This window comes from Toxorhynchites rutilus, chromosome 1 (genome assembly GCF_029784135.1).
Source record: "Toxorhynchites rutilus septentrionalis strain SRP chromosome 1, ASM2978413v1, whole genome shotgun sequence".
Lineage (NCBI taxonomy): Eukaryota > Metazoa > Arthropoda > Insecta > Diptera > Culicidae > Toxorhynchites > Toxorhynchites rutilus.
The window spans coordinates 73,305,329-73,331,330 of record NC_073744.1 but is presented as its reverse complement, the minus strand read 5'-3'; the positions used below and the strand labels follow the sequence as shown (position 1 = coordinate 73,331,330).

The following is a 26,002-nucleotide window of genomic DNA, read 5'->3' as shown; positions in this document are numbered from 1 at the left end:
AATAACTGTAAACATAGGAAATAGCGCCTCGATGGAGCCATCATTCTTTAGAAGTAAGGGGCTTTCCACATACCACGTGGACAACTTTAGGGGGACGGTTACGAAAATGTCCACGCTTGTCCACGGTGAGGGGGTAGGGATATAGTGAATGTCCACGTGGACAGGCGAAATAAATATTAAAGAAAATAAAATAACATCGCATCTATATTTTTAAAATCAATGAAATCTGTTTCTCATTTTCGAGAATTTTCAAACTTTCCGATTATCTGCGTTTTAAACGATAAAATTTGACATTTCATTCCTTTACGTTGACTTCACGGTGACGGGACGTTGTATGTGTAGCGCACTTAATAAGGGAGGGATGGACCGGCACGTTGCCATAATGCAAGATTAAGCAGTGTCGGAGTCAAAAACGGCCCAGGACATCAGCAAAAATAAATTTCTAGTAAATTTTTGGTGCGGGCGATCGATATTTGTGTCGGTTTGGACATGGGTGTCGTATTGGTCGAAATAATTTTTACTTGAAAGAGTAGTGATACATTATTTGTAAGATTATAAAGATAAACAAGTTTTATTCAATTCTTTGTGAACTTTCGAAACACCTCAACATGCAGCCCTGATTTTTAACTATAATCCTTTTTCTATGGTGACCCAGAGCCACCATATGTATGGTAAAAAAGGTTTGGTGGCGGAGAGCAGACATACGACCGTTAATATAATAGTTATTTTTTCTTTTACATATCTTTAACCTTTTCGTGAGATATTGAAATTTGAGCATTTTTTTAAATTTTGATACATTACGTGTCATAACGTTAGAACCATTCGGTTTTTTTTTAGTTTTCAGAGATGTGTAACAGCTCGGTTGAAATGGTGTATATAGAGTAAGGTATAATAACTATTCTCGTTTATAAGATTGGCAATTTTAACTTTATTGTTTTGTTCACGGGCGAAACAAAAAAATCGCCTGAGGGAGTCTTCGTGTTTGTCTACGCGGACGACATTTTTCTGATGGCAGTGGGTGACACCCATAGGATTCCACGCTTCAGGATACAGGCAGCTACTAATGCGCAATGGTCCAGGAGATGCATTTAGGTGGAAATTAGCATTTAGAGCTCGAAAGTTATTCTCTAGACAAAAACTGTCTTCGACAAAGTTGTTACACATGATAGAGCGCTCATTTTCATGTTGTCGAAAATAGGGTGACTAAAATTTTCGATGAAATAAAAAATCTATAGAGGTAAACATAGTTCGACAATGTTGTAGTCCCAGTTATTTGAGACATATTTGTAGAACAAAGTTTTTTTTCTATCTCTTGTAATAACCAATATAGCGTTTCTTCTGGGTTGCGTTAGGGTCACCATGAAAAAAAAAGTTTCTTTGCTCTAATACTTATGACAGACATACAGCTGTACTACCGTTGTACTTCGAAAATTGTATGTCTGTCACCATGTACAGCGCTAGAACCATGCATGCAACTCGGTACAATCGCTGTACCTGTACCGACCTGTTTTACCGCTGTACATGGCTACAGTTGTACTGTGCGCAGCGCCATAGACGGCTAGTGGTCGTTAGCATGAACAAATCGAATCAAAACACTTGGTAAACATTCTTTTCACTGACTTTCTCTTGAGTTAATAACTCAAATTGGAAACATATTTGTTGTGTTCAAACTATCAAGACGCTAAATAAAAACCTTTTTCATTGAAATATGTGGTGAAATTTGGAAAAAATTCTGATTGTCAATTTGACATATGGTACAATGTACAACTAAAGTATGTCTGTCATGGTACGATAGTACCTGTACAACGCTGTACCCTTACAGCGCAAGTACAGCTGTATGTCTGTCCCTGGTATAACTTTTATATTTCGGATTTTACACACAGATTTGTCTTCGAAAGACTTTTAGCAAATACTAATACAAACATTTTGCGATGAGATTTTGAGATTCTGTTATGATTATTCATTTTATTTCAATTTAGATTCATTTCAGCCATTAAATGTTGTCAATATATAATTATGGGTTGAAACCCTGAACTTTATTTCCTTCTTTACTTAACAGCTAATGAAACAAGACTGAGGCTCGACCGATTGGCGATCTAACGTACAAATCTACACCTAGGCGGCGCTGCGGTGAAAGTGATGATGGTTTTAAATTTTGCCATGTGAGCTTATGGAAGGTTTGTAGTTCTTTCCATAAATTACAATGTTATAATCATAAAAGATTATATGATTGCGATGAGTTTGTTAGAAATTTAATTCTGCGCAATTTTATATATAACATGTTATTTATTCACCTCTTTCAGTAGTGAAAACTATAAAAATGTTGACAATGGTTGAATTAAAGAAGGAAATTCGAGAGCACAATCAAACACAAGTAGAAAAATGCACGATTCCTGCATGTGAGAAATACCTTGGAAAGCCCGAAAGTAAAATATACGTGATTTGTTTTTGAGTTTTAGGTTACATTAGCATCATTTTCTTAGTTCAAAAACAAAATCCAGATGTCTAACCGATCGTTTACGTTTTGCGTTAGATCGCCAATAGGCGATCGGAGTTTTCATAATCATCATTCTCTTTCTCATCCTTGTTTATCCTTACTAATTCTACTTATGTAACGTTATCGCTTTGCGTTGGTCTATCTAGAAAAGTAAACAAATCCCATCTGCTTTGTGCCGTTCCTCTCGTGATGGTACAGTACCGGCTTTGATGATGGCTGGTTATCGATGACGGTTGATTGTTACTTGTTGCTTAAGTTTGTGATCTCGTGGCTTGGACCGTCGCATAATTCCTCCGGGGGGTAAGATTGGACGTCCTCGGTCAATTGCTGTGTGTTTCCTTGTTTCTTTGTTTTTGCCTTACTGTTTGAACGGGGGTAACGAACTGTGAGCACGATTTTCTTCCTGCGGAAACAGATAATCGCTACCGTTATAATTGTAAAAGTGGTGATTGAGAAGCTTCCAAGTATTCCGTAAAACCATTTTCTATGCTCGAATTGTTGTAGTATAACGTGATCAATTCGATGGCGATTACTCAACGTTTGTCAGGTTAAAGTTGATAAATTGTGTTTGTTGATTATATTTTTGTTAATTGATAATCCTAGAAATACTCCAAATAATTGATTTGTATTGCTGATAATTTCTTCGGAAATAAAGGTTTCGTTTCCAATGTTGATGGTACAATTTTCGAAATGTAGTAGGAAGTTCCCTGACAATGTTCTGTTATGTGGCCCACAATTCGAGCTGATGAATTGATTCTTCACGTTGATTATGAGAATTTTACTTCCTGGTAGGGTTTGTATAATTGTTTGGTTCGATTCCGATGCGTAGCAATGACTTTCTAGTCCCATTACTATAGGGAAAATACGTTGATCAAAAAATGGATAGGTTTCGTGTTACTGCTAAACCGTTTTTTGGGGCTCGTTCGTTGTGAAAAGTTTGTTATTTGGTTTTATAATGTAATTTGGGGCATCTATTATTACTGTATTTTTCACGATCAGTGGTATGACTTCGATTATTTGGCAGTTCCCATTTGTTTTAGGGATTTCCAAAATATAAAGTAGTGTGTCGTTTCTACTGGCTACTTTGGGTTTGACGTAGTTCAGTGCATCTTCTGGGTAGTCGGTTGTAATGCCTTGTTCGTTCAGTATTGATTGAACCAGAAATATTTCCTTGAGTGTTAGTAATTTACTATTTGGTAGGGATACTCACGCTCTTAGTATGGCATCTTCGATGTCCTCAAGGATATTGTTGGTTGCATCCAGGTAGAGGAGTAGGGAGATTGCGTCCATCTCTTTCAGTAGTATAGTGTTGAGTGAAGTATGGTGATCGATCAGTTGATTGATGTTATCGGTTATTGTCGCAAGTCTGTCGTTGATTGCGTGGTTGATTTTAATTTGCTCGTTTGATTGATCGATTAGGTCGTTTAAAGTACTATTGATGATACGTAGGTCCTCCGCGTCGGGGCTTCCTGCTATCCATTTCCAGACTGTGCCGATACTGTCCCATCGTTTTTGTCGTTTGGTTTTAATTGGTTTAAGTTGAATCAAATTATTTGCTATTCGTCTACTTCTGCATATAATTAGATCTGATATTGGTAGAGTTCTATCAATTTTTCTTGAGATCTCTAAGAAAGTATTAACATTTTCTTCTAGGGTTGTTAAATATATAGGGTGTATAATTTTGATAGTGCCAGTTTGAATATAACAATTTCTTAAATGCATTAATAATATTGGATCTTGATTAAGACATTTAATTTCTAAGTGCTGACAATGTTTTTGTTGAAACAAAGAAAATAGTAGTAATAGGATTAGTTTAGGCATGGTTACTCTTTTTTTTGCCTCTTTATTTTGTTTTTGTGTCTCTTGATTCTTGAATTTTCAAATGTTTTTTCTTCGACTTGATATGCATTAGTTGGAACTGCTCTTGGATCTAACTTTTTTCTTATATTTGGTTGGACAAACACTATTTGACCTTCATTGATTGTAGGTGGTTCCTTTTTTTCTGTAATTATCTTTTGTTTGTTTTTGACTGGCCTTGTCTATATTAATTTTAGTTTGTGTAAATATCTTCTGGGCTTTACTTGAAATTTCTTGTGGATCTGTTACATTCCTTTGATTGAATAAAATTTCGTTCGGCTTATAATTAGTTGTTGAATGTACTCTGGATTTATATAAAGAAATAGAGAGTGCTATTAGTGTCGGTGTACTCATATCCTGAAATTTATGTTTATTTGTATTGTAAATTTCTATAATGGTTGAATGCGTCTTCTCTACTTGTCCATTGCTTTCTGAAGATGAAGCGTAAGTTAGGGAGGTTCCTAGATTATTTAGAAAGTTTTTTAATTGAATAGATCTGAAGGTTGTTTCATGATCCGTTACAATCTGTAATGGGGCACCAAAATTACTAAAGAAATTTGCAAGTGCGTTTTTGACGTCAATCAGGTTCTTGGTTTGAATTGGAATCATTTGTGCAAATTTGGAAAAAGAATCAACCATTGATAGAAAATTGTAAGAATTAATAGAAAAAATGTCCATATGAACTCTCTCCATTGGTTTTTCGGTTGAGGGTCTTGGGGAGATTTTGACATTGTACGGCCTTCTTTCGTATTTATGTGTGTTACAGATTACACATGCGTTGATTGCCGCCTTGATCTTGTTATGCATCTTTGGTAAGAAGTATGCTCGTTTTAGCTGGTTTTCCACTTCTGATATTCCGCGATGTGCTCGTTCGTGTTCTTGTGTGATCAGTAGGTTTTGCTTCTCTTCGCTTCTAACGTCTTCGACTTGATAGTGCGTTATTACGAAGTATCCTGTTTTGCTAAAATGATTCTTGTAAGATAGTTGAATGAGATTGATTAGGTTTTCTGGAGCTAAAATTGCAGTTTGCTTTCCGTTGTGGTGTCTTTGTATGTATTCTGTGATTGAATTTTCGTTATAGTCATTCATGCTTACTGTTGCTCGTCTATAGTTCAGGAATGGTGATTCTGTTGCTTCTATGTTGAGTCTGGAATGTCGAAATATTAATTGGTTTCGATAGTAATTAATCGGTCTCTCTGTCGATTTAATAAAATAATCGTCGGAGGTGTGTGCTGAGTGTACTGTCTCTAGGTCATCTGATACAATGTCTGGGCTGTCAGTATGGGCATTAATTTCAGTAATATTTGTTTGTTTCGTGTTTATGTTATCTGTAGAGTGTGTGTATGTTTCAGTTGTATTCTCGATTTTTCTACTAAGGGCGTCTGCTACGACATTTGCCTTACCCTGTTTATATTCAACTGTGTATTGATAATTCTCGAGTTCTAGTCTCCAGTGTAATATTCTATTATTTTTCATGGAGGTTTTTATAAATGTAAGAGGCTTGTGATCTGTAAATAACTTAAACTGGTTACCAAATAAGTATGGCTTGTATTTACGTATAGCCCATATTATTGCCAGGGCCTCTTTTTCTATTGTTGAGTAGTTTGTTTCGGCCTTGTTAAGAGTTCTACTCGCGAATGCAATAGGTCGTTCTACTTCGTTTTGCACTTGTGATAGGACTGCACCCACGGCGTAATCACTAGCATCTGTTGTTAGATCAAAGTCCCCGACAGTCCAAGAAACTGTTTTATTTGTTTTTCGTTCTTTGGCAAAGGCCAATCTAAAATTTGTTGGACTTTGTCTGGATTTGGACGTATTCCGTCGGGTGTGATTATGTGTCCAAGGAAGTTCGTTTCTCTGCGTAAAAATTCACATTTATCGAGTTGAATTTTGAAAGTCGTTGGAGTATTTTAGAAATGTTTTCCAGGTGGTTTTCTAGGCTGTGTCCGATGATAATAATATCATCGAGATAAACATAACAGATTGAGCCAATATAATCGGATAGAATATTGTTCATTGTCCGTTGAAATGTGGCGGGAGCGTTTTTAAGCCCAAATGGCATTCTCGTGAATTCGAAGTGCCCTTGGTTAGTAGAGAAAGCTGTTTTTGCCTGGTGGTTAGGATCCATTTCGATCTGATGGAATCCTGATTTTAGATCTAATGTTTAAAAATATTGAGATTTTCCCAAGTTATCGAGGATATCCTCAATTTCTGGCATTGGAAATTTGTCATTGATGGTTTTGTCATTCAACTTCCTGTAATCAATGACTACTCTTATTTTTCGTTTGCCCGAAACGTCCATTTTTTTTGGTACGACCCATATTGGTGAGGAATACGGGCTTGTTGACGGTGTAATTATCCCACTTTCTAACATTTCTCGAATCTGTGATTCTACATCTTCTTTGTAATGATGTGGGTAACGGTATGTTTTTGTATAGACTGGATCTTCATCTTTCGTCAGTATTTTATGTTTTATCGCAGTCGTGGAGGTGAGTTTTTCGTCGTTCTTAAGTAGAACTTGATGGTTATCAATGATTGTGTCTAGTTTCAGTCTAGTTTTCTCATAGTCCGATAAATGTTGTGTCCTTATTAATTCACCTATCACCTCTTTGTTAGGCATTTCTTCTGAATTATTGGGGATTGGACAAAGGGTTTCAAAGTTATTCACTGTTAATTTTAATTTCGGCATGACAAGTATTTCTTTGTTTTTTGAAAATACTTTGATAGTGGTTTTATTGTTTCGTGATGAATACAAACCTGGTTGAATTAGTGTATTTTGGGAAAAAATTTTATACGTTGGGACAAACCAGTCACCGTCCCTATCGGTTTCCACTGTGACTGTATGGTAATAGTATTTGTTTGACGGGAAATATTTTTTGAAACGAGTTTCAATTCCGTTAATGCATATTGTACCGGTTTTATAATCTATAAATGTATTCGTTTTGGACATAAATTCAGAGCCGATGATTCCATCAAAGAACTCGTGAAATGTTAATACGAAATAAGTTAGTGCTGGTATGTTTGGCCCTAAAAGCTCAAGTTTGCATTTTTTGTTTATAGTATGTGTTCCAAAAATGTTTTTTATTTTTGTTGTGCAAGTATTTTCTACTGTTGGTATTATTCCATCTCTGATAATATTCTTGTTTGTGCCTGTGTCAATAAGCAGGCGTATTTTCCTGTTGCTGGAAATATCTTCGATCAAAAGATAGGGTAGGAAATTTTGATCTTTTGCTATGTTTACGTCTGTTTCCGGAAGAGTCCCGTGAAAATTTAAGTTTCCTTCCACAGTCTCTTCTTCGTCGGATGAATCGTTATTTCTCGAATCCAATTCTGTGTTATTAATCAACTTTTTGTTTAGAGTAAGTGTACTTCTCAGAGATGGGTCAACATCCATTGGTGTAACGTAGTTATTTTGTGTATGAAATGGTTTTGACATTTCAACTTCGTTTTTTGGTGTAAATGTGGGCTTTTGAATATTTGGCTGTCTTCCTTTAAAAGGACCTTCAAATTTATTTAATGCTTTGTGATGTGTTTTTTCACTGATACTGTTTGCAACTATTTCTTTATTTTTTTTTTTAAATTTGCATAAGAATGCATACGCGTCCTCTATGTCTTTGGGTCGGGCCGCTTGAACATGGCCAAAGTACGTGCCCTGAAATCCTGAAATAAATGCAGCGAGGCCATCCTCGTCGATGAAGAGATTAATAGCACTCCAATTATTTTTAAAAACTTCTTTTTGTTTGGCAAGGGTTTTAATGTTCTGTATCAACTCCTTACTTCGTTGATAATATTTATGGATGCTCATGCCATCCGTCATTTTATGTTGCCACAATTGGCACTTATATGTGGATAGTTCTTGACGATCGCCTAAGGCATTCGTAAGAATATCCTTAATAGATTCAAAATCTTTGGGATTCCCTGCTAAACAGAGAATGTCTTTGGCTCTTCCTTCAATTTTGTTTGTTACAGCTGTAACATACATCCTGAAAAGTTGATCGCTTATTCTTCCTTTAAATAAATCTAAAGTCTCCTCGGCAGTGGTTAACCACGCCGTCAATTGTTTACGACTTCCATCGAATGATGGGAGAGATTTTATTGGATCCGGTATGCGAAAAAAATCCTCAACTCTACAATCTTGTATTTGATGTTGAATTTGAATTAGCACTTCTGGTGTTCGTGTTTGTTCCGGAATTTGAGTCTGTTCGACTTGTTGACTCAGCGACTGTAAAGCATTTTCCTGCTGTTGCTGTCGCTCGTTAAAGAGTGACATTTTTTCGTTAATCGCACGAAGTTGTGCGGCAATTTCCTCCATTCCTTCGAATCGGTTAATGGACAAATTTGATAATTGGGTAATTTGTTTAGTATCCCTTAATGGGACGTGCGAAAAATCTCCAGATGAATCCGAATCGGAACTTTCCTCTGTCTCTGATATATCGGTATTTTTGAAAGCAATGTTCAATAGCTTCCGTGCCTTTTTAAGCGCTGGGCTACTGACCGCTTTAGGCATGAAATCGAATGGTCAAAGGTACTTGGCTGTCGTTGCGGCGTTTAGCCTTATGCAAACGAGACCTAAAGCGCACCTGCTGTTCGAATCGTTTCGTTTGTGGAGAGGTGAGAATTGACGTCTACTTGGAGCGCGTCGTTCTCAAGAGGGGGAATGTGCAAAAATTGATTATTCGCTTCTGGTTCTGGCTCGTTGAGCGGGAGGCAAAAGTGATTAAAAAAATGACACTAACTAAATATAGTAAGAACGAATAATTCACTTACGTGGGGCCCTTGGTTCTAGTGTGGTAAGTTGTCGTGCCGGGGGGTCCTCAAATCCAACAACGGATTTAAACCTTCAGTTGCGGATGCTGCTGCGGGTACCACTTAGTGATGATTTCTTATTTCTTCACTGTTCCACTGTTTTTAACACTGTCACTACCGAACTGTGACCGACTGCTACAGCGCCAATTATGGGTTGAAACCCTGAACTTTATTTCCTTCTTCACTTAACAGCTAATGAAACAAGACTGAGGCTCGACCGATAGGCGATCGGAGTTTTCATAATCATCATTCTCTTTCTCATCCTTGTTTATCCTTACTAATTCTACTTATGTAACGTTATCGCTTTGCGTTGGTCTATCTTGAAAAGTAAACAAATCCCTTCTGCTTTGTGCCGTTCCTCTCGTGATGGTACAGTACCGGCTTTGATGATGGCTGGTTATCGATGACGGTTGATTGTTACTTGTTGCCTAAGTTTGTGATCTCGTGGCTTGGACCGTCGCATAATTATATGGTAAGAAAGTTGGAGTTTTGTATATTTACGATGGTTTCAACACGCGATTTGATCAAAGTCATAGATAAATTTTAAGTTTGATAATGCATACCGGTTATTGATACTATGGATAGTTGCGATGAAATCGATATAATATCAAATTGGTTGATATCATTGATTACGTAGAGGCCGATACGAGAAGGATTTGCAGTATTTTTAGCGCAAAACAAGCTACTCATCGTTTACTTAGTTGAAAAAAATCAAAGTTACAATACGTATAACAAGGGATCCGGGAAATTTGAAGGAAAATTCGGATTTTTCTAACAAATTTAAACGAATTTCATATAAAAAAAACGAAACATCATCAATTTACTCGCTGCTCCATCTGTTTATAAACCTAACGTAAATTCGTCAATAGAGCGCTTATTTTTATGTTATCAAAAATAGGGTGACCAAAATTGTCGATGAAATAAAAAATCAAACTTTCTTATCTTTATAGATAGAGATAAACACAGTTTGACAATTTTTGTGGCCCCAATTATTTCAAACAACTTTGTAGAACAAAGCTTTTTTCTATCTTTTAATAAAATCGAATCGAGCGCTTTTTTGCATTAGTCTGACCTTAAAAAGGGGTTTTTTTTCTCTAACTTTTATATTTCAAATTCTACATCAAAACTGTCTTCGCACGACGTTTAGAACTTATCGAGACCAACATTTTGCGATGCAGAACTTATCAATATCTTAATCCTACTCAAAGTTATTGATGGTGTTTCACCCAAAAACTCATGATTTCAATTTTAATTTACTCAAACGCGAAAAATAACATAGTTTTGAAAATCACACATAATGTAGAGTGAGCTATGTTCATTCAAATGCCGCCAATAAACAGTTTTTTTCATGGTGACCCTAACGCAACTTGAAACAAAGGCGCTATATCGGTTATTTCAAGAGATGGAAAAAAACTTTGTTCTACAAAGATGTTTTAAATAACTGGGACTATAATATTGTCGAACTATATTTACCGCTATCTATAAAGATTAGAAAATTAGATTTTTTATTTCATCGACAATTATGGTCACCCTATTTTTGATAACATAAAAATGAGCGCTCTATTATGAGTAACAACTTTGTCGAAGACAGTTTTTGTCTAGAGAATAACTGTCGAGCTCTAAATGATAATTTCCACTTAAATGCATCTCCTGGACCATTGTGCAATGCCATCGGCCGGTGGGTGGCAGAGAGAGGATTTAGACTTTCAGCGCAGACCATATAGTGATATGCAGCGACAGACATCAGAGTCCCAATTCCAGGGTCCAACTATACAAAAACAACATCTCTCGCCGAAAAACGCTAAAGATCCTGTGAGTGGTGGTTGACCACAAACTTAGCTCCCTCCGCCCTTTCGAGGAAGTTAAGAAGAGGTGTGCCTCCCGGTTGATTCTGTTGAAAACCATTCCCAAACCGCACCAGAGCAACAACAGAAATATCCGGCTACGGGTGGCCAAAGCTATCATCAGCAGCCGCCTCACCTATGGCCTCGAACTGACGTGTTTGGATGGAGGCAAGCGCCCAAAAACTCTGGCACTGATCTATGTACAACAAAGCACTACAGACTCTCTCCGGTCTCCTGCCATAAATACCAGCTGCCTTTGTCTGCCTCCTTTCGATCTAATCATAGACTCGACGATCGTAGTCAGGACTGCCAGTTTCTTGTCGAAAACCAGCGGTGGAGGGGAGACCCACCTGACCGCCCTTGGCAACACTTTCCTGCAGCGGGTGGCGCATTCCAACCTCCCACCGATAGCAAAACAATCCTGGTTTGGTGCGAACGACTGGAGGCTAAGAACTGTTCTCGTCGAGAAAGATATTAGGAACAACTTCCGAGCCGGGGCGAGCTCGAACGGCTTGATAAAATACTTCAAGGCCATCATAGCAGAAAAATATGTCACAGTATGTCACATTGGGTGGTTTATGACATGGAAATGGGAGAAAGGATGGATCGGTGTTTTATAGGAAAACATATGGTCTAATGTGGGAATGAGGATATCGGCACAGCACAACCGTCTCCACGAAATCAGATATTCGGACGGCTCAAACGGACCATCAGGAAATGGATTTGGGGTAAACGACAGGAATAATAGTCTGATTTCTCGCGGACATCTGCCAGGTCTTCTCAGCCGAAGTGGCCGGCATCTTCGAGGCAACTACAACATTCATCTTCCAAGCCGTTGTTGGTCGTCTCCGATTCAGCAAGCACCATTGATGCCATCGGTGCGACCAGGTCTAAACATCCATGGGTACCGGCCATCAGTAAGTACATATTGCCCGAAACTGTGCTCATATGGGTCCCCGGACACAACGGCATCGCAGGGAATGAAGCGGTCGACCGGTTTGCCGGAATCGGTCATACCGGACCGTTTTTCAATCGGGATGTGCCGCTTGACGACGTGAAGTTGTGGGTCTCTTTCCGCACCTTTTGGACCGAAAAGTGGTTCGTAGAGGGTGGACAGTTTCTCACAAAAGTCAAAGGCTCGATAGTCAGGTTTGACGATATAAAAGGAACGAATCCTGTCCAGACTGAATTGGAATCATCGGCGTTCGTGAGTCGATAATAGAACCTCTGTTTTCACTAAACAATGCGTTCAGTCCGCCGGCAGAAACGAAATTGAATAGGAAGAGAAAAGCATAATGCAATTGCGTGTGAGCGTGAATCCGCATCTCACATCGCAATAACATTTAAAAGAATTCCTAAGCGGGCGCCAGTTTATATACGGATTTGTGTGATTTCAATAACCTGTTTTCAAACTATTGAGTCAATAAGTAGCAATCATATACCTCTCGAACATTTCATTTTTTTTTTTTTTGTATAAAATGATTATCATACCATTTCGTTGATCCGGAGCAGAATTATTAACGCATAAAGAAGGAATGGATTCCTCATCGAAATTACACAGCAAAAATAAAACACCCTTCCCAACAATTGGGAACGACGACTGGTTGCTTTAAAAAAAACATTCACTATAAAAACCATAGTCAATGGAACCCATCGGTATCAAATTATCATCCATACCTCGCTGAATGCTTCGTTCGCTCTGGCTGCAGAAAAGAAATGAAATTGGGAGAGAAGAGCATAGTGTTTAAGCGAGCGAGCGAGACCGTCTTCCCGTCACTTTCCAGTCACAACTAAATGGATTTTCAAGCGGGCGCCAGCATATATACCAATTTGTGTGATTTCAATCGTCTGTTTTCAAAGCTATTTTTATGCTATTTGAACTCATTTTCGAAGCTTTGAACTTACACCCGGTACAGAAATGAAAGACGTAGTCCTACGTCAAAACAAATTCGCTATGAGTTTATATCGATGGCAGATGGAGCAGGGACGAAAAAGACTTGTAATAAAGAGGTTTTATACAACCAAGTATGCCGGATATCTTATGTTGGAATGTAAAGACGCGTCCACGCGTCGGTCTTGGCCGCCCGGTAAAGCCGACTAAATGTGGACGTACCGCCCGGGCTTGCGGACGTGCCGAAAACCGACTCGAATCAAACCGAATCCAACCCGAAATAAGTGGGTCCGGTTCGAGAAAATCGAACCAAAACCAAGATGGTGGAGTTAACAGGTGGCTCGTAATTTACACTATTTAGAAAAGACGTATGAGGAATGGCAAGACGAAAAGTTTGGATTTGTTTATGTTATTACTTACGTTGGTATGGTTACATTTGATTTCGTCGAAGGTATTTGAAGCTGTATAATAAATAAACAGTTGTCGTTGAAAATAGTAACCTAGTAACCTTTATGCATATGCTTCCGCCAGCTGGCTCGGCTAATGTGATTCAGGGAGTGCTTTGATCGTGGTACCGCCACTGGCGCATAATTTGCAGCTTCGTTTTTTGTGCTGGTTCTTAACGACAATCAACCGTGCCGGCGAAACTGTAGTCAATGTTTAGTGTTGTTTGGATACCATCTATGTAAATAAGTTCAAACTTACGGGATACGTCCGAACGGCAATTCTGACATTACGTTTTACCTTCCACTTCACTTTCCTTGACCAAAACAAAACGAAGTAAATTAGCGTTGACGACATTGTGCTTCGTGCATCCGATGGGACTTCGGCTTCGTGCACCCGATGGGGCGTCCACATTACATAACGAACCGAATATGCCGCCTGGTACAGGCCGATCGGCATCATTCGGCATAATGTGGACGCGCCTTAACCCTCTACCGCCCAAGTTTTTTATTTATCTAAAAAAACCTACTCCACTTTTATCTCGAATTTCCGAGTTTCAACATAAAATACTCCTAGCAGAAAGCTGCCAGCATAAAAACAATGTGTATGTGTGATAGATGAAAATATTCTAAAGACGTTCTAGTGGGGGTGAACATTGAAAATAATGTCTGAATAATTTGAAAAGAGAATCGCGAAGCCCGTCTAAAGGCGGGCTTGGGCTGTAGAGGGTTAAGATCTAAGAATCGTTATATATTTATCAACATTTCATAAAAGCAGTCTTATGGATATTTTCTATCCGATTCAAGTTTAGATTTTATTCAAATTTGTTGAAAAGAAAGATTTCCTATTTGTGTCTTTAACAGTTTTTCTTATATCGAATAAATCAAAAAGAAATATATTTTCTCAGATACATGTTAGCGACTGCATATCTTACATTGCATTGCCTTTAGAACGTCTCCAGGATTACTTCTATTCCATGTATTTTTTTCACGTCTACTGACTATACATCGATTAGAGAATTACTTTAAATTATGCCAAATTTTGTATTCGTTCCAGACGTACAAAGATATAGAAAGAAATTAAACATCATTTTTAATCGATTTCTTTCCCTGTGAATGTAAAAAAAAAGAATGTCAATCAAAGATGGATCACATGAAACTATTAGCAACTAACCGCCGGCAAAATCAAGAAGAGTGACTCTTTATCGGTAAGCTGATTGATCTCACGGGCATACAATCACATTCGCCTTCGATGAGGAATCAGTAACTAAACTAAACTCGTGCACCCATTTAATTTACAACAGTCAATCGATTTTGGCTGTATCATGAACCATACATTGTAACAAGAACCTATAAACATAAAGTCTTCTTATTGGTAATTTTGTCCTGACTGACCGAATCCAAATGGCATCGAAGATGACGAACTGGAGGGTGTCGCATTTTGTCCCGGATCACCAAGAGCTGATGGGTCTTCCGCGATTGGTTGTGAACGGAATTGTTCGGCTGAAAGCCGTGTGAACATAATGCCAACACCTTCAATGAGCGCCAACAAAACACCACCAATTATCGCACTGCCAGCCATTGCCCCAACACCGTTACGTGCCGCTAGGATTCCACCAGTCGCTGCTCCGCTGATTATAGAATTCCAAGGATCTTCTTTCTTGCGAAAATGAACCAATGTGCAATCGATTGTGCTGAACATGCCACCCCAGACTGCGAAGTTTCCTGCGATAATCGGTGAGCGGGTTTTGATTGCTGTTAAACTACCAACCTACGAAGAGAAAAAAAACAATTGATATGCTAATTCACAACATAGCACTAACGTACCAATCTTCTACTAAATCCAGACGGTGCGTTTCGGAATCCTTTTATCGCTTGGAACACACCACCGCCTATGCAACCCATTGCAAAAGCACCACCGCAATCGTCGACGATTCTATACGGGCAGGGTTCTCTTGCATATTCCTCCATCGCTTCTATTTATATCGCAGTATGTTTCTATAATATTGGAATCTTTTACTATTTCATCGTCCCTTTACAGATGTAAACAAACAAAACGTTGGAAGTTCGTGCCATGTAATTACGTAACCGAATGTATTTTTTTTTGCGCAAATCAATTTATAAATAAGTATTTTGCATCCATTGTAACACATGCAATTAGTATAATATTTTACGTAAAGTAATAATATAATACGATTCGTTGTAATATATCTCAAATGCACTCGATCTTATTATTTGTCGGCTTTTACCTTGATATATGTTAGTTGTTACAATATTCAAGAGAGATAATCACCTATAATCACAACCACGTTTATTACATCAACTTTCCTGCTCTTCTAAAACTTCATCAAATTTACGTGATAATCGCGAACCGAGATGACATTTGTCCTTTTTTTCAAAGGCCTGTGAAAAATGTCTGTAAGTGCAGAAATGTCTGTAAAATAATTTTCAGGAAAATCTTTAATATCGAAAATACAGTGTCGACATCTACACAAGAAGGTGGGATTGACAGGTGGTTCATTTTTTAGGCCAGGCGCAAATTGAGACGCGTATAGCGCGAGCATCTTGGCGCGATCTAGCGCCTGTTTTTGTGGCTAATGAAAACAGATAGAACGGCGCAAATTGGACAGATGACGTGAGATGGTGGAGCGCTCGTGAGACACGATTCGCGTGATGCTGTGGCTGAATCACAGTTTCTCGTGCTGGTCGTGCCGGTTGTGGTGGTTGTGTTGATGAACAATCATATAGCGCCGTGAGTCTGATACTGTATGGTTGTACAGGTCAAGTGGTTGTGTTAGTAAATAAATATATCGCGCAACTCTGTGTGAATCAGATATTGTATGCGAGTGGCACGTTATTCACACTAAACTGCGACTCATTATGCGCTCTCCCACGCTACATTTGCGGCACGTATGAGTCGTGTTGGTAGTCTCGTGTTCGCTTACGAGCGCTATACGTTTCTCAATTTGCGCCTAGCCTTACAGTATGATGATAGGTATGGAAGATGCGAGAGAGGATGAAAAATGACAGCGACTATTTTTGTTTATAAACATTATTATCGGGATATTTCAGCGTTGGAAACCCTTTCGTATAAAATAGAGTATGAAAGCAACAATGAGCCATTCGAAACTAATTACTTAGAGGCGAATGAACTGAAAAGTTTAAAGCCTCTTTAATCCAACATCATCATCATCATTGAAACTAATTCGCAATGTCTAAATCCGAAAATATCAATAATGCAATGAACGCTCCCAGAATCGCTGAAACGTCAATCCCAGCAGCAACTGCAAAAACCCTCAAGTCCCGTAATACAGCAATGGAAACAATAAAATGCAGCAGTCATAAAATCACAACAATGGTGTCACCAGCGTAAACAAAAAAACGTTTATGCGCAGCAAACACAGCGGTATGCACTTCACATTGCCCATGCAAACGCCAGACAATCATCAATCCAAATCACATTAACCACAACGGTGGCCATCCGCAGCAGTAAGGTGACTGAAATCAACAACATTTCACATTATTCTTTTCAATCAATTCGAACGGGCGAACTGAAAATTGCGAAAATCCAAAACCTGACCAATGCATTGCGTATCACTTCCATTGAAAGTCATCTCCATAAATTGCTATTTTTCAAATAAACACAACACACATTTTCACTTCTAAAATTAGAACTTTAATTCCTTGGTTCAAAATTGATTCGGCCAACCTTGTTTAACCAATGTTTATGTTTCCTCAATATTGTGTTGCATTACACCGCTCCGCTTCGAATGAGATATGTTGTGAAAAAACAAGAATATAGCGATGGTTTGTACCCAGGGGTCCAGTGTATGGACAGGGACCGGTTCAGCAGCAGAACGGTAATTTTTTGTCGTATATCAATAACCCAGCAAACATTAAATCGCATAACAAGCGTATATATAACATCATATGCCCTAAAATTTGGTTGGCATATAATGCGCCTAACTGGCATATGCATGCAAAAGTGGAGGCCATATACATACATGGCAAATGCTTCCCGAATTTGTTTGGATGAATATGCAACTTTGACCGGCTATAATAGCGACTTTTGCCATACTCATATACGATTTATTACAGACATAGAAAAAAAAACAAATGGCGCAAAATATTTTCGTGAAATGTTTATTATAGCCTCACGAATCGCCATTTTTATATATGAGTATTTATGTTTGTAGAAATAATAATTGTTTGATTGACTTGTGTTGGGAGTGGAATATGAATGTTTGAAATGGCACAGATTGATGTTTGGTGAAAACTGCTCCGATGTGGGTTCGAACTCCGGTCGTCTGGATTATCATCCACCAGCTATCTTGCGCAGCTATCTGAAATTTAATTCAACAGAGGTTAAAACTTTCGAGTGCATCTGCATTTCATTGACATTTCAATATGATGTAATATGTTCTTTATTAGGATCTAATATGATTCACTGTTTCATGATTTTCGTCGGCATGCAACACGATTCTCTACAGTACTGAATCGATTTAAATTATACGCTTATACGACACACAAATTGCATCAGCGTAATATACGCATATGATGCGGATTAAATATATTTTACGACAATGTGCATCATAAAATTGATGTTTATTATACCGAATTGCGACTTAATTTGATAATGGTATTTAAAATCGAGTTTTTACATTTAATGCGATTTCAAATATACACCATACATACTTTGATTGATATTATATGCGATCATGATTTATTCGGATTTCTTGTAAGACTTGGCACGTGCAAAATTATACGATTTAATGTTTGCTGGGGCAGAAGAACCGATCCATCGAGAGGAGAAGAGAAGGCGACCAAGAGAGTACCAGCATCGAAAATTGGTTCCGCTTGAGGCATCGAAGCGTTGTGACTGACACACATACACGCGCGTAACTCTTTTCGTTTGGTGGTTATCAAGCATCGAGAAGAATCTGAAAATATGTCATCGTTGCTGCAAAATAATCTGCCAGGTCCCCTTGGAATTGAAAATTACTGTTACCGCCGTGATAAAAGGAGTTCAATCACCCCACATGACAGAACCAAAAACATAGGAAAATAACAGCTGTAATATTAAATTTGTATCTGAATAGAATCAAATGTCATTTCTCTCCTTCGCCTTGTTTATTTAGGCATAGAATGTTATGACCCTGAAGGAAAAGATAAAAAAGGAATCGAAACATAAACATGAGTCGGTTACATATTACTAACATAGTCTAAGCAAACATTGTCAAAATATTGAACTCCCGGCCCCGTTAGGCTGACGTCATATGAGCCTTAATAAAATATATATTTTGGATAAAAAAAAAATAAACATGAGTCACTTGTTTATGTTGTCTCACGCATTAACCGCATAAGCAAGCATTATCAGCAAAGGATAGAAATGTAAGCAGACGGGGAAAATATTCTTTACCCTAGGCCGATAACGATGCAGTTTCGGTTGTTTGAATATGACAGATAGATATTTTCTCCCTTTCTTAGTTTAACTTAGATTAAGAACCTCTGTATATAAACCTCAAAATTTGTAAAATAAAGTTAGTTCTATTCTACAGTTCAACCGGGACTGTTCTATTAACCTCTGTTCGTGAGGTCCGAAAGCCTTCTGGTAATCCAGTAGAGAATCTTTTGGTTCCATTTCAAGGTGCATAGTCCTTCAACATAGTGAGGAAACTAGCTAGAAAACGAATCAGGCCAAGAGTCTCTATTGGATTCACCAGCGCACTTAGCTCAAGCGAAAACTCTTTTCTCCCTTCCAGTGTCATAGGCCTGCTGAATAGCAAGGCAACTAGGAGGAAGCGGGAACGGCCGAGTAATAGCTTATTCTAAGCGCAAAAATAGTCCGCCAAAGAACAGTTGGTCCGCGTCGGTATTTTTAGTTTCGTCGGTTACGAAAGTCTCGCTAACTCGAACCTTCACACGAGGAGACTTTTAGAACGCGCGTAACAATTACCTTCAAGGGAAAGAGTTTATTTAAATGTTTTCTATGCTTATAATACTGCGATCAAATGCATTTCGTTTTGTGATTTTTCAATCAAGTGCAATTAATAGAAAACCTTCTGAAGATTTTTCTTCCCCATCAGTAGAATATTTTCGTATCCAATATTGGATGCATAAACCTTGTGCCTCCAACGTAAGGCTAAGGTTACTATGGATAGGAAGACGCACGAAAATTTGATCGTACGAATTCGAACGAAGCAAGGGAGAAGCAATGTAACCACACCTATACAACTCAATGTGGTTGTTTACTTTCACTATTGCATACAATTCGTACGACCAATTTTCTGCATCCAGTGTCACCGCCGCCTAACGTTCTCGTTTTCAAAGTCCCCCAAATATTCATTTATTCATTCATTCAGAATGGATTCAGATGCAACTAAAATAAATGATCGCTAAATCAACGATAGTCCTACGTCATCCTTGCGGTTATACCGCAGATATAACCCACTTCCTGTTTGTAAATATTTGAACAAGTAATAAGACACAATATTGGAAAAACTTTACGACGTCGATCAAACTGAGAATATTTGAAAATTTGCTTCTTTTTCTCCTTTGACATACGCGATGTAACATACCTGGTATTCTATTTACTTTGGTTCCGATCCACCGGTTGCTACTTTTGTGTTGTTTTGAACAAGCCGGATAGTTTTCAGTCGGGTGGTTTAGCCACATCAGCCACAGAGTCCACTGTGCTCATCGAGGATTCCGTCCATGCACAATGAAGTGCACATTTGCAATAATTTTGTTCGTCCTTTTCGCCGGTTTCAATGCGAAAACAGCCACGGATATCAAAACAGTAAACGATGACGCTCTTGTGAAACTTTTTCATAGCCACAGTAATTTCGTGGTACTGTTTTGTAAGTACAAACATGTTGGTGAAATTCCAAAGGTGTTCGGTTTCAAATGCAAACTTAAAATCAGTTAATATTATTAAATTCATAATTTATAAACAAAACATACCGGTTCTAATAATATTCGACACAAACCCAACAACGATTGTTCTGAATAAAATTGGAGTGAATAAATATTATTTTTTTGCCTTTCATCAACAGCAAAAAATAATTGCGGTGAATGCAAGAAACTAGAACATGTCTTAGGTAATCTAAAAGAAGAGATTAAAGACAATCTGGAGGCAGAAATCGTTATAGCTACTAATAGTCAAATGGTACGCCTTTACAGTCCAACGAAAGAACCTGCCGTGGTGTTTTTTCGCCACGGTGTTCCTCTGCTTTACGACGGTCCAATTACCGAAGATGCATTAATTGGAAAATTGCTACAAAATAAGGACCCTAATGTAAAGGAATTATCTGATGACAATTTTGAACACCTCACTCAAGCCTCTACAGGAGCCACAACCGGAGATTGGTTCATCATGTTGTGAGTAACTAACTGCAGCTATCTTTATTCTATATTCTATATAACGCATTTACATTTAGTTACACTGCTAATTGTGTCGATTGTCAACGGCTAACCGCAGTTTGGGAAGCAGTCGCTGCTGCTCTTAAGACACGCATGAACGTGGCAAGAATCGCAAAAGATGGTAAAGGCAGTTCAACATCGGAACGATTCAACGTAAAAGAAGTGCCATCTTTCATTTTGTAAGTAAACATTAATATGTTCGTTTTCTATCTTCGTTTTCATGTGTTCGTATTTTTAGTCTGCGTCAGGGAAAATTTTATCGATATGATATTGGGAAATATGATATCAAATCTTTTGTAACTTTTGCCCAGGACTGGTACAAGAATACCACTCCAGAGAAGGTTCCAGTACCACCAACTCCTTTGTAAGTGACAATGATTTGTTAAGTAAATTAAATAATTCAACTTTTACTTTCGCTTCGCAGCGATCAGTTGGTTGGACACACCGTTTACTATCTTAAATACGGTTTGGAACTTGTCGACACCCTATACGAGGATCACCCAACGGTGTATTACTCTCTTCTAAGCCTGATTGTTTTTGTAGTTGTGGGATTCACTGCAGCTATTGCTCTTGCAATCATCACACAGATCAAAGCTGTTTCCACAAGCAAGAAGACACGCTCAAAGAAAGCTAAATAGAATTAGCTTAGTGAATAGTTTCAAAGGCTGAATATTTGTGATACCATCGCAAAACGAACACATGTGTAACGTGTTATTTGAATGAATAAATATTGTTTTGGAGTATAGGATTTTTTGGAGCGTTTTTCACCCTGCAAATTCTATTATCATTGCCAACTGGCAGGCTCAGTCGAACATCTAAAATCGCTTGAATGCTGACCATCGATAACAATATACAATGCAGCGAGTTTTTAATCTACCGTTAAATGTTTCTTTTTTTTTTTGCAGACTTATTTCACTTCTTAACTAAGCGAACCTAGCCAGAATATTCACCTGCCCCCGGGATTCTGAATCCCAAAGGGGGACCAGTCTATGCGGAATGCAGATGAAACAGATTTCCGAAATTTTAATATTTATTCACGGATAATTAAATATTCGTTTGTGGGTTTCTCGTGACTTCGTACCCAAACTGGATAAAATAATTACCGCGATCCCTTAATATTTCCTTTCAGCGTATTTATATATATATATATATATATATATATATATATATATATATATATATATATATATATATATGAAATAAATTCCGCTTCAGCCGACGAAATGGCTACCGTCTTCTGCTTTTGTGCTGTCCATGATATGGTCGAGTTGTAGACTTTAAACACGTATCCAGAATGGGATTTCCGGTCTCCTATGTCTCCAGTCCAATCAGAATCTGCATATCCTTCTACCATTGCACTGCTTTTGCAACGTTTGAAGACTAGTTTTAAATCGAGGGTACCTTTTATGGTGACCGGAATAAATCGCCACAGTAAACAACTGCAACAGAAACAACCGCTTAGAAAAAGTGTAGTAGGCTAGAAATATTTGGCGCGGGAAAAACATCATGTGCCTCACATTTCTATTATAAATTTATTCTCTTGTTCTCGTTTTTCGAAATTTATTCTGAGGACAATGTAATGGGGACGAAGTCCCCATTTGGCGAGGATAAGGAATCGAGGCGGCCCATGCCGCCAAGATGACGCAATCCGAGTCCACCGCCGACCCGCCGTCGGAAGCGGCGGTGTCTCGCACGCAAACCTGGGATCCACTGATTGCCCGGTTAGTTTGAAACATAGGATACGATCCTTTAGCAATGTCCGACCGAGCTCTAGCGAGCGTCGGACGGTATACGTCTGCCCGGGGCGTTACGTTTGCCTGGGGCGATACGTTTGCCCGGTTAATTCTTGTTTTGAAATACAATACCGCGCCACAATATTTATAGCCTACTACACATTTTATAAGCGGTGGTTTCTGTTGCAGTCGTTTTCTGTGGCGATTTATTCCGGGAACCACCTTTTATATACCGCAGTATGCGCTTTGCATGGTTCCAATGCTCGTCGCTAGCACAACTTTGAAAAGCGCTATAGTAATTAACAGCTGCACATATGTCAGGACGTGAAGTAACTGCTACGTAAATAAAACAGCCGATAAGCTCACGGTAAGGCTTGGTAGTGTGCTTAGTCGGATCAGTACATTTACCCAGTTTCAGATTAGCTTCCAATGGAGTCTGTTTTGGTATGCAATCAGTCATACTAAATCGCTCTAAAAGTTTCTCCAGATACCACTTCTGACTGATCTCCATGATGTCTTCATCCTGTCGTCGTACGATTGTCAATCCCAGAAATGTACGCACTTCGTTCATATCAGTCATTTCGAATTCAGCCTTCAACTTTTCCTTCAATTTGTTGATTAGGGTAAATGATCTTGGTTTGTTCAGTCGAAAATATGATCATGGTTTGCCCACTTTTTTGAATGCTCTAATTCAGCGCTCCTGTGTCAAATAAGGCCTTCGAATGTTTCGAAACATATAAATGAAATTGCCTTTTACATGATTTATAGTAGTTTGATAGTATATTTTTACGAAATCACATGTTTTAAAGGATTATAAAATACACCTTCTATTTGTGTCAATGCGCCCCTCATTCGAGCTAACTTTTAATCGATCACCAGATGATTATTTGGCACGTATTCAGACCTTTTATGGATTACAACACTTATAAATATTGTAAACATCATGCTTGCTCACCATTTGTATCGGATTTACATAGCTAAACCATTAAATTAACGCATTTTGATGAACTCAATTCTGATCATGAGTTGTCCAATTCAATAATGTTGTTTTGTCCACATGATTTCTATGGCAACCGCTTGGCGCGCTGCAGTTTGTTTATGTTTGTTTATGGTGTGCTTTGCGCATAGCAGAAGTATGGTTTTTCTGTGTTGATTGTGTTGAGGTGAACACTTCTAAAATGCCCAAGAAAAGGCAATATTCTGAAGAAAGCCTAAATTATGAATGAAACAATATGTTGACAGTTTAGTGAGTGACAAGCGATTAATATGTCATCCACATAAATAATTAGGAACAACAACTCTCCAGCGATTATTGCAATGTAAAAACAATTGTCGATTTCACTGCGCCGAAATCCAAGCGTCGAAACGAATTCATGGAATCGAGAATTCCAGGCTCGTGAAGCCTGTTTAAGTCCATACAATGATTTCTGTAACCTCGCTACTAGGTCACCAGAATCGAATTCCTTCGGTAAGCGCATATATATTTCTTGATCCAAGTGCCCGTTCAAGAAAGCAGTTTTTACATCAAGTTGATGAAGATGCATTCGCTCCTGATTTGCAATAGCCAGTAAAACCCGTAATGTTGTCAATCCAGCCACTGGAGAGTAAGTATTTTCATAGTCAAATCCTTTACATTGAAAAAAACCTCTTGCAGCTAATCGCACTTTATACCGATCGATTCCATCTGCATCATTATGCTTGATCTTGAAGATCCATTTACTATCGATTAAGTTCTTACCTGGAGGTAACGAAGTCAGAGTCCAAGTCTTATTCTTGGTGAGTGATGCCATCTCATCTGCAATAGCTTTTTGCCATCCCGGCCAATCACTCCACTTGCGAAGCTCTTCCACGAAACTTGGAATATCTTCAACAAAGTTCTCGGCACATAGCGCAGTTTCAGCCAACTCATAACAATCAAACCACGCCGGCTGTCGCCGTACTCGATCGCTTCTTCATCTTTCTTCTGATTGTTGAATCTCCAGATCTGTATCCGAATCATCGTCCGAACCAACCGCCGCCACTGGATTCACTGTGTTACGGTTCATTTCATCATCACATACTAGTTCGACAACTTTCGGAATATTTCCCTTCATTTCCGATTTAATGTTATGGAATAGAGAGTTCTCATCAAACACTATGTCGTTCCAACCACAAGTTTTCTGTTCTCGGCATCCCAAAGCCGGTACCCGTTCACAGTGTATCCTACGTGATACAACTTTTTACATTTCGGATCCAATTTTGCTCTTCGCTCTTTCGGAATGTGGAGATACGCTGTGCTTCCGAAAATCCGCAGCTTCGATACATCGGGCTTACGACCATTCCAAACCTCCTCGAACGGAGTTTTGTTTCCATCCACTGCTGATGTTGGGCACCGGTTTGTAATATACGTGGCGGTGTAAGTTGCTTCACCCCACATTTATTTTCCAAATCCGCATGTATATATATATATATATATATATATATATATATATATATATATATATATATATATATATATATATATATATATATATATATATATATATATATATATATATATATATATATATATATATATATATTGTTAATATAATGAAAACGCGCAGTAAAGATAATGTACGTCCGTGTCGTTACAGGTTTTATTGAGAGAAAAAAAGAAAAATGATAAAGTATAGTACAGCAGAGAAACGTCAAATGTTACACATTAATTCCAAACTATAACAGAGTTGGGTTCAATTACATTGTAGCACAGATATGGATAATTAGATGAAGCACAGCTTATATAATTCCAACACCCCCGCTTAAGCTGATGCGTCCACTCCCATTGCAGCTCGGTTTCGTTCTAACTTGATCCGTTCAAGGGTCTTGGTCAGACCATCCGCAATCTGTTTATCGGTGCTTACATAACTCAGCCTTACGATGTTCTGATCGAGGGCATCGCATACAAAGTGATGACGTATGTCTATATGCTTCGTCCTTGGCGTATAGCCTCTGTTTTTGGCAATACAGATGGTACTCTGATTGTCACAGCACAGTTCGATGGTTTGATCCAGACCTAGTTGTTTCATCAAACCACGCCACCACATAGCTTCCTGTACGGTGGCGGATAGAGCCATGTACTCGGCCTCGCATGTAGATAGAGCTACGGTGGGTTGCCGCTTACAACACCAAGACACTGCAGCACCTTGCAGCATAAAAATATATCCGCTGGTTGACTTACGATCGTCCAGATCCGAAGCCCAGTTAGCGTCAGAGTAACCGATCAAATCGGTATTACCTCCCTTGGTGTATCGCAGCTGAAGTTTCGACGTACCGCGTATATATCGAAACAGGTGTTTTACCGCTTCCCAATGCTTGGTTCCTGGATTCGCGTTAAAGCGACTTAATTGGTTGACTGCAAAAAGAATATCGGGTCTGGTGCACTGCGCCAGATACATCAAACTGCCTACAGCTTCCTGGTATGGGATAGCTTTCATTTTTGCAATCTCATCCGCGGTCTGTGGAGCCGTCTCCTTAGTCAGCTTCATGCT

General features: G+C 38.5%; 4 protein-coding genes across 7 annotated transcripts in view; 2 read left to right on the top strand and 2 right to left on the bottom strand.

Moving 5' to 3' along the window:
• Window positions 1–298: 298 nt before the first annotated feature.
• LOC129763032 (uncharacterized) lies at window positions 299–9,393 on the bottom strand. Of its 2 annotated transcripts, XR_008740780.1 has the most exons (3): window positions 9,122–9,391; window positions 3,708–5,326; window positions 299–2,900 (listed from the first exon to the last, which is right to left on the bottom strand). XR_008740780.1 is itself a non-coding variant. In XM_055761746.1 (2 exons), exon 1 carries the CDS (start codon window positions 8,859–8,861, stop codon window positions 6,519–6,521), a length of 2,343 nt encoding a protein of 780 aa, XP_055617721.1. In that variant the 5' UTR covers window positions 8,862–9,393; the 3' UTR covers window positions 302–2,900; window positions 3,708–6,518. The 2 variants fall into 2 exon arrangements, 1 of the variants encoding a protein (XP_055617721.1); XM_055761746.1 differs by having other exon boundaries at window positions 302–2,900; window positions 3,708–9,393.
• Window positions 9,394–14,118: 4,725 nt separating this feature from the next.
• LOC129776341 (mitochondrial import inner membrane translocase subunit Tim17-A) lies at window positions 14,119–15,771 on the bottom strand. Of its 3 annotated transcripts, XR_008743095.1 has the most exons (4): window positions 15,632–15,771; window positions 15,166–15,336; window positions 14,513–15,109; window positions 14,119–14,448 (listed from the first exon to the last, which is right to left on the bottom strand). XR_008743095.1 is itself a non-coding variant. In XM_055781929.1 (3 exons), the coding sequence occupies exons 2-3, from the start codon at window positions 15,307–15,309 to the stop codon at window positions 14,708–14,710; spliced, it is 546 nt and encodes a 181-aa protein (XP_055637904.1). In that variant the 5' UTR covers window positions 15,310–15,336; window positions 15,632–15,771; the 3' UTR covers window positions 14,119–14,707. The 3 variants fall into 3 exon arrangements, 2 of the variants coding, with proteins under 2 accessions (XP_055637904.1, XP_055637913.1); XM_055781929.1 differs by having other exon boundaries at window positions 14,119–15,109; XM_055781938.1 differs by having other exon boundaries at window positions 14,119–15,109; window positions 15,588–15,728.
• Window positions 15,772–19,952: 4,181 nt separating this feature from the next.
• LOC129761908 (thioredoxin domain-containing protein) lies at window positions 19,953–21,508 on the top strand. Its single transcript, XM_055759752.1, has 5 exons — window positions 19,953–20,198; window positions 20,394–20,718; window positions 20,778–20,939; window positions 20,999–21,124; window positions 21,185–21,508. Exons 1-5 carry the CDS (start codon window positions 20,060–20,062, stop codon window positions 21,396–21,398), a joined length of 966 nt encoding a protein of 321 aa, XP_055615727.1. The 5' UTR covers window positions 19,953–20,059; the 3' UTR covers window positions 21,399–21,508.
• Window positions 21,509–23,636: 2,128 nt separating this feature from the next.
• The window catches only part of LOC129767826 (exosome component 10), a 38,232-nt gene continuing 35,866 nt past the window's right edge, over window positions 23,637–26,002 (top strand). Inside the window, exon 1 of the mRNA XM_055769173.1 lies at window positions 23,637–24,097. The gene's annotated coding sequence lies outside the window, so the exon portion shown is untranslated. The remainder of the gene's footprint in view (window positions 24,098–26,002) is intronic.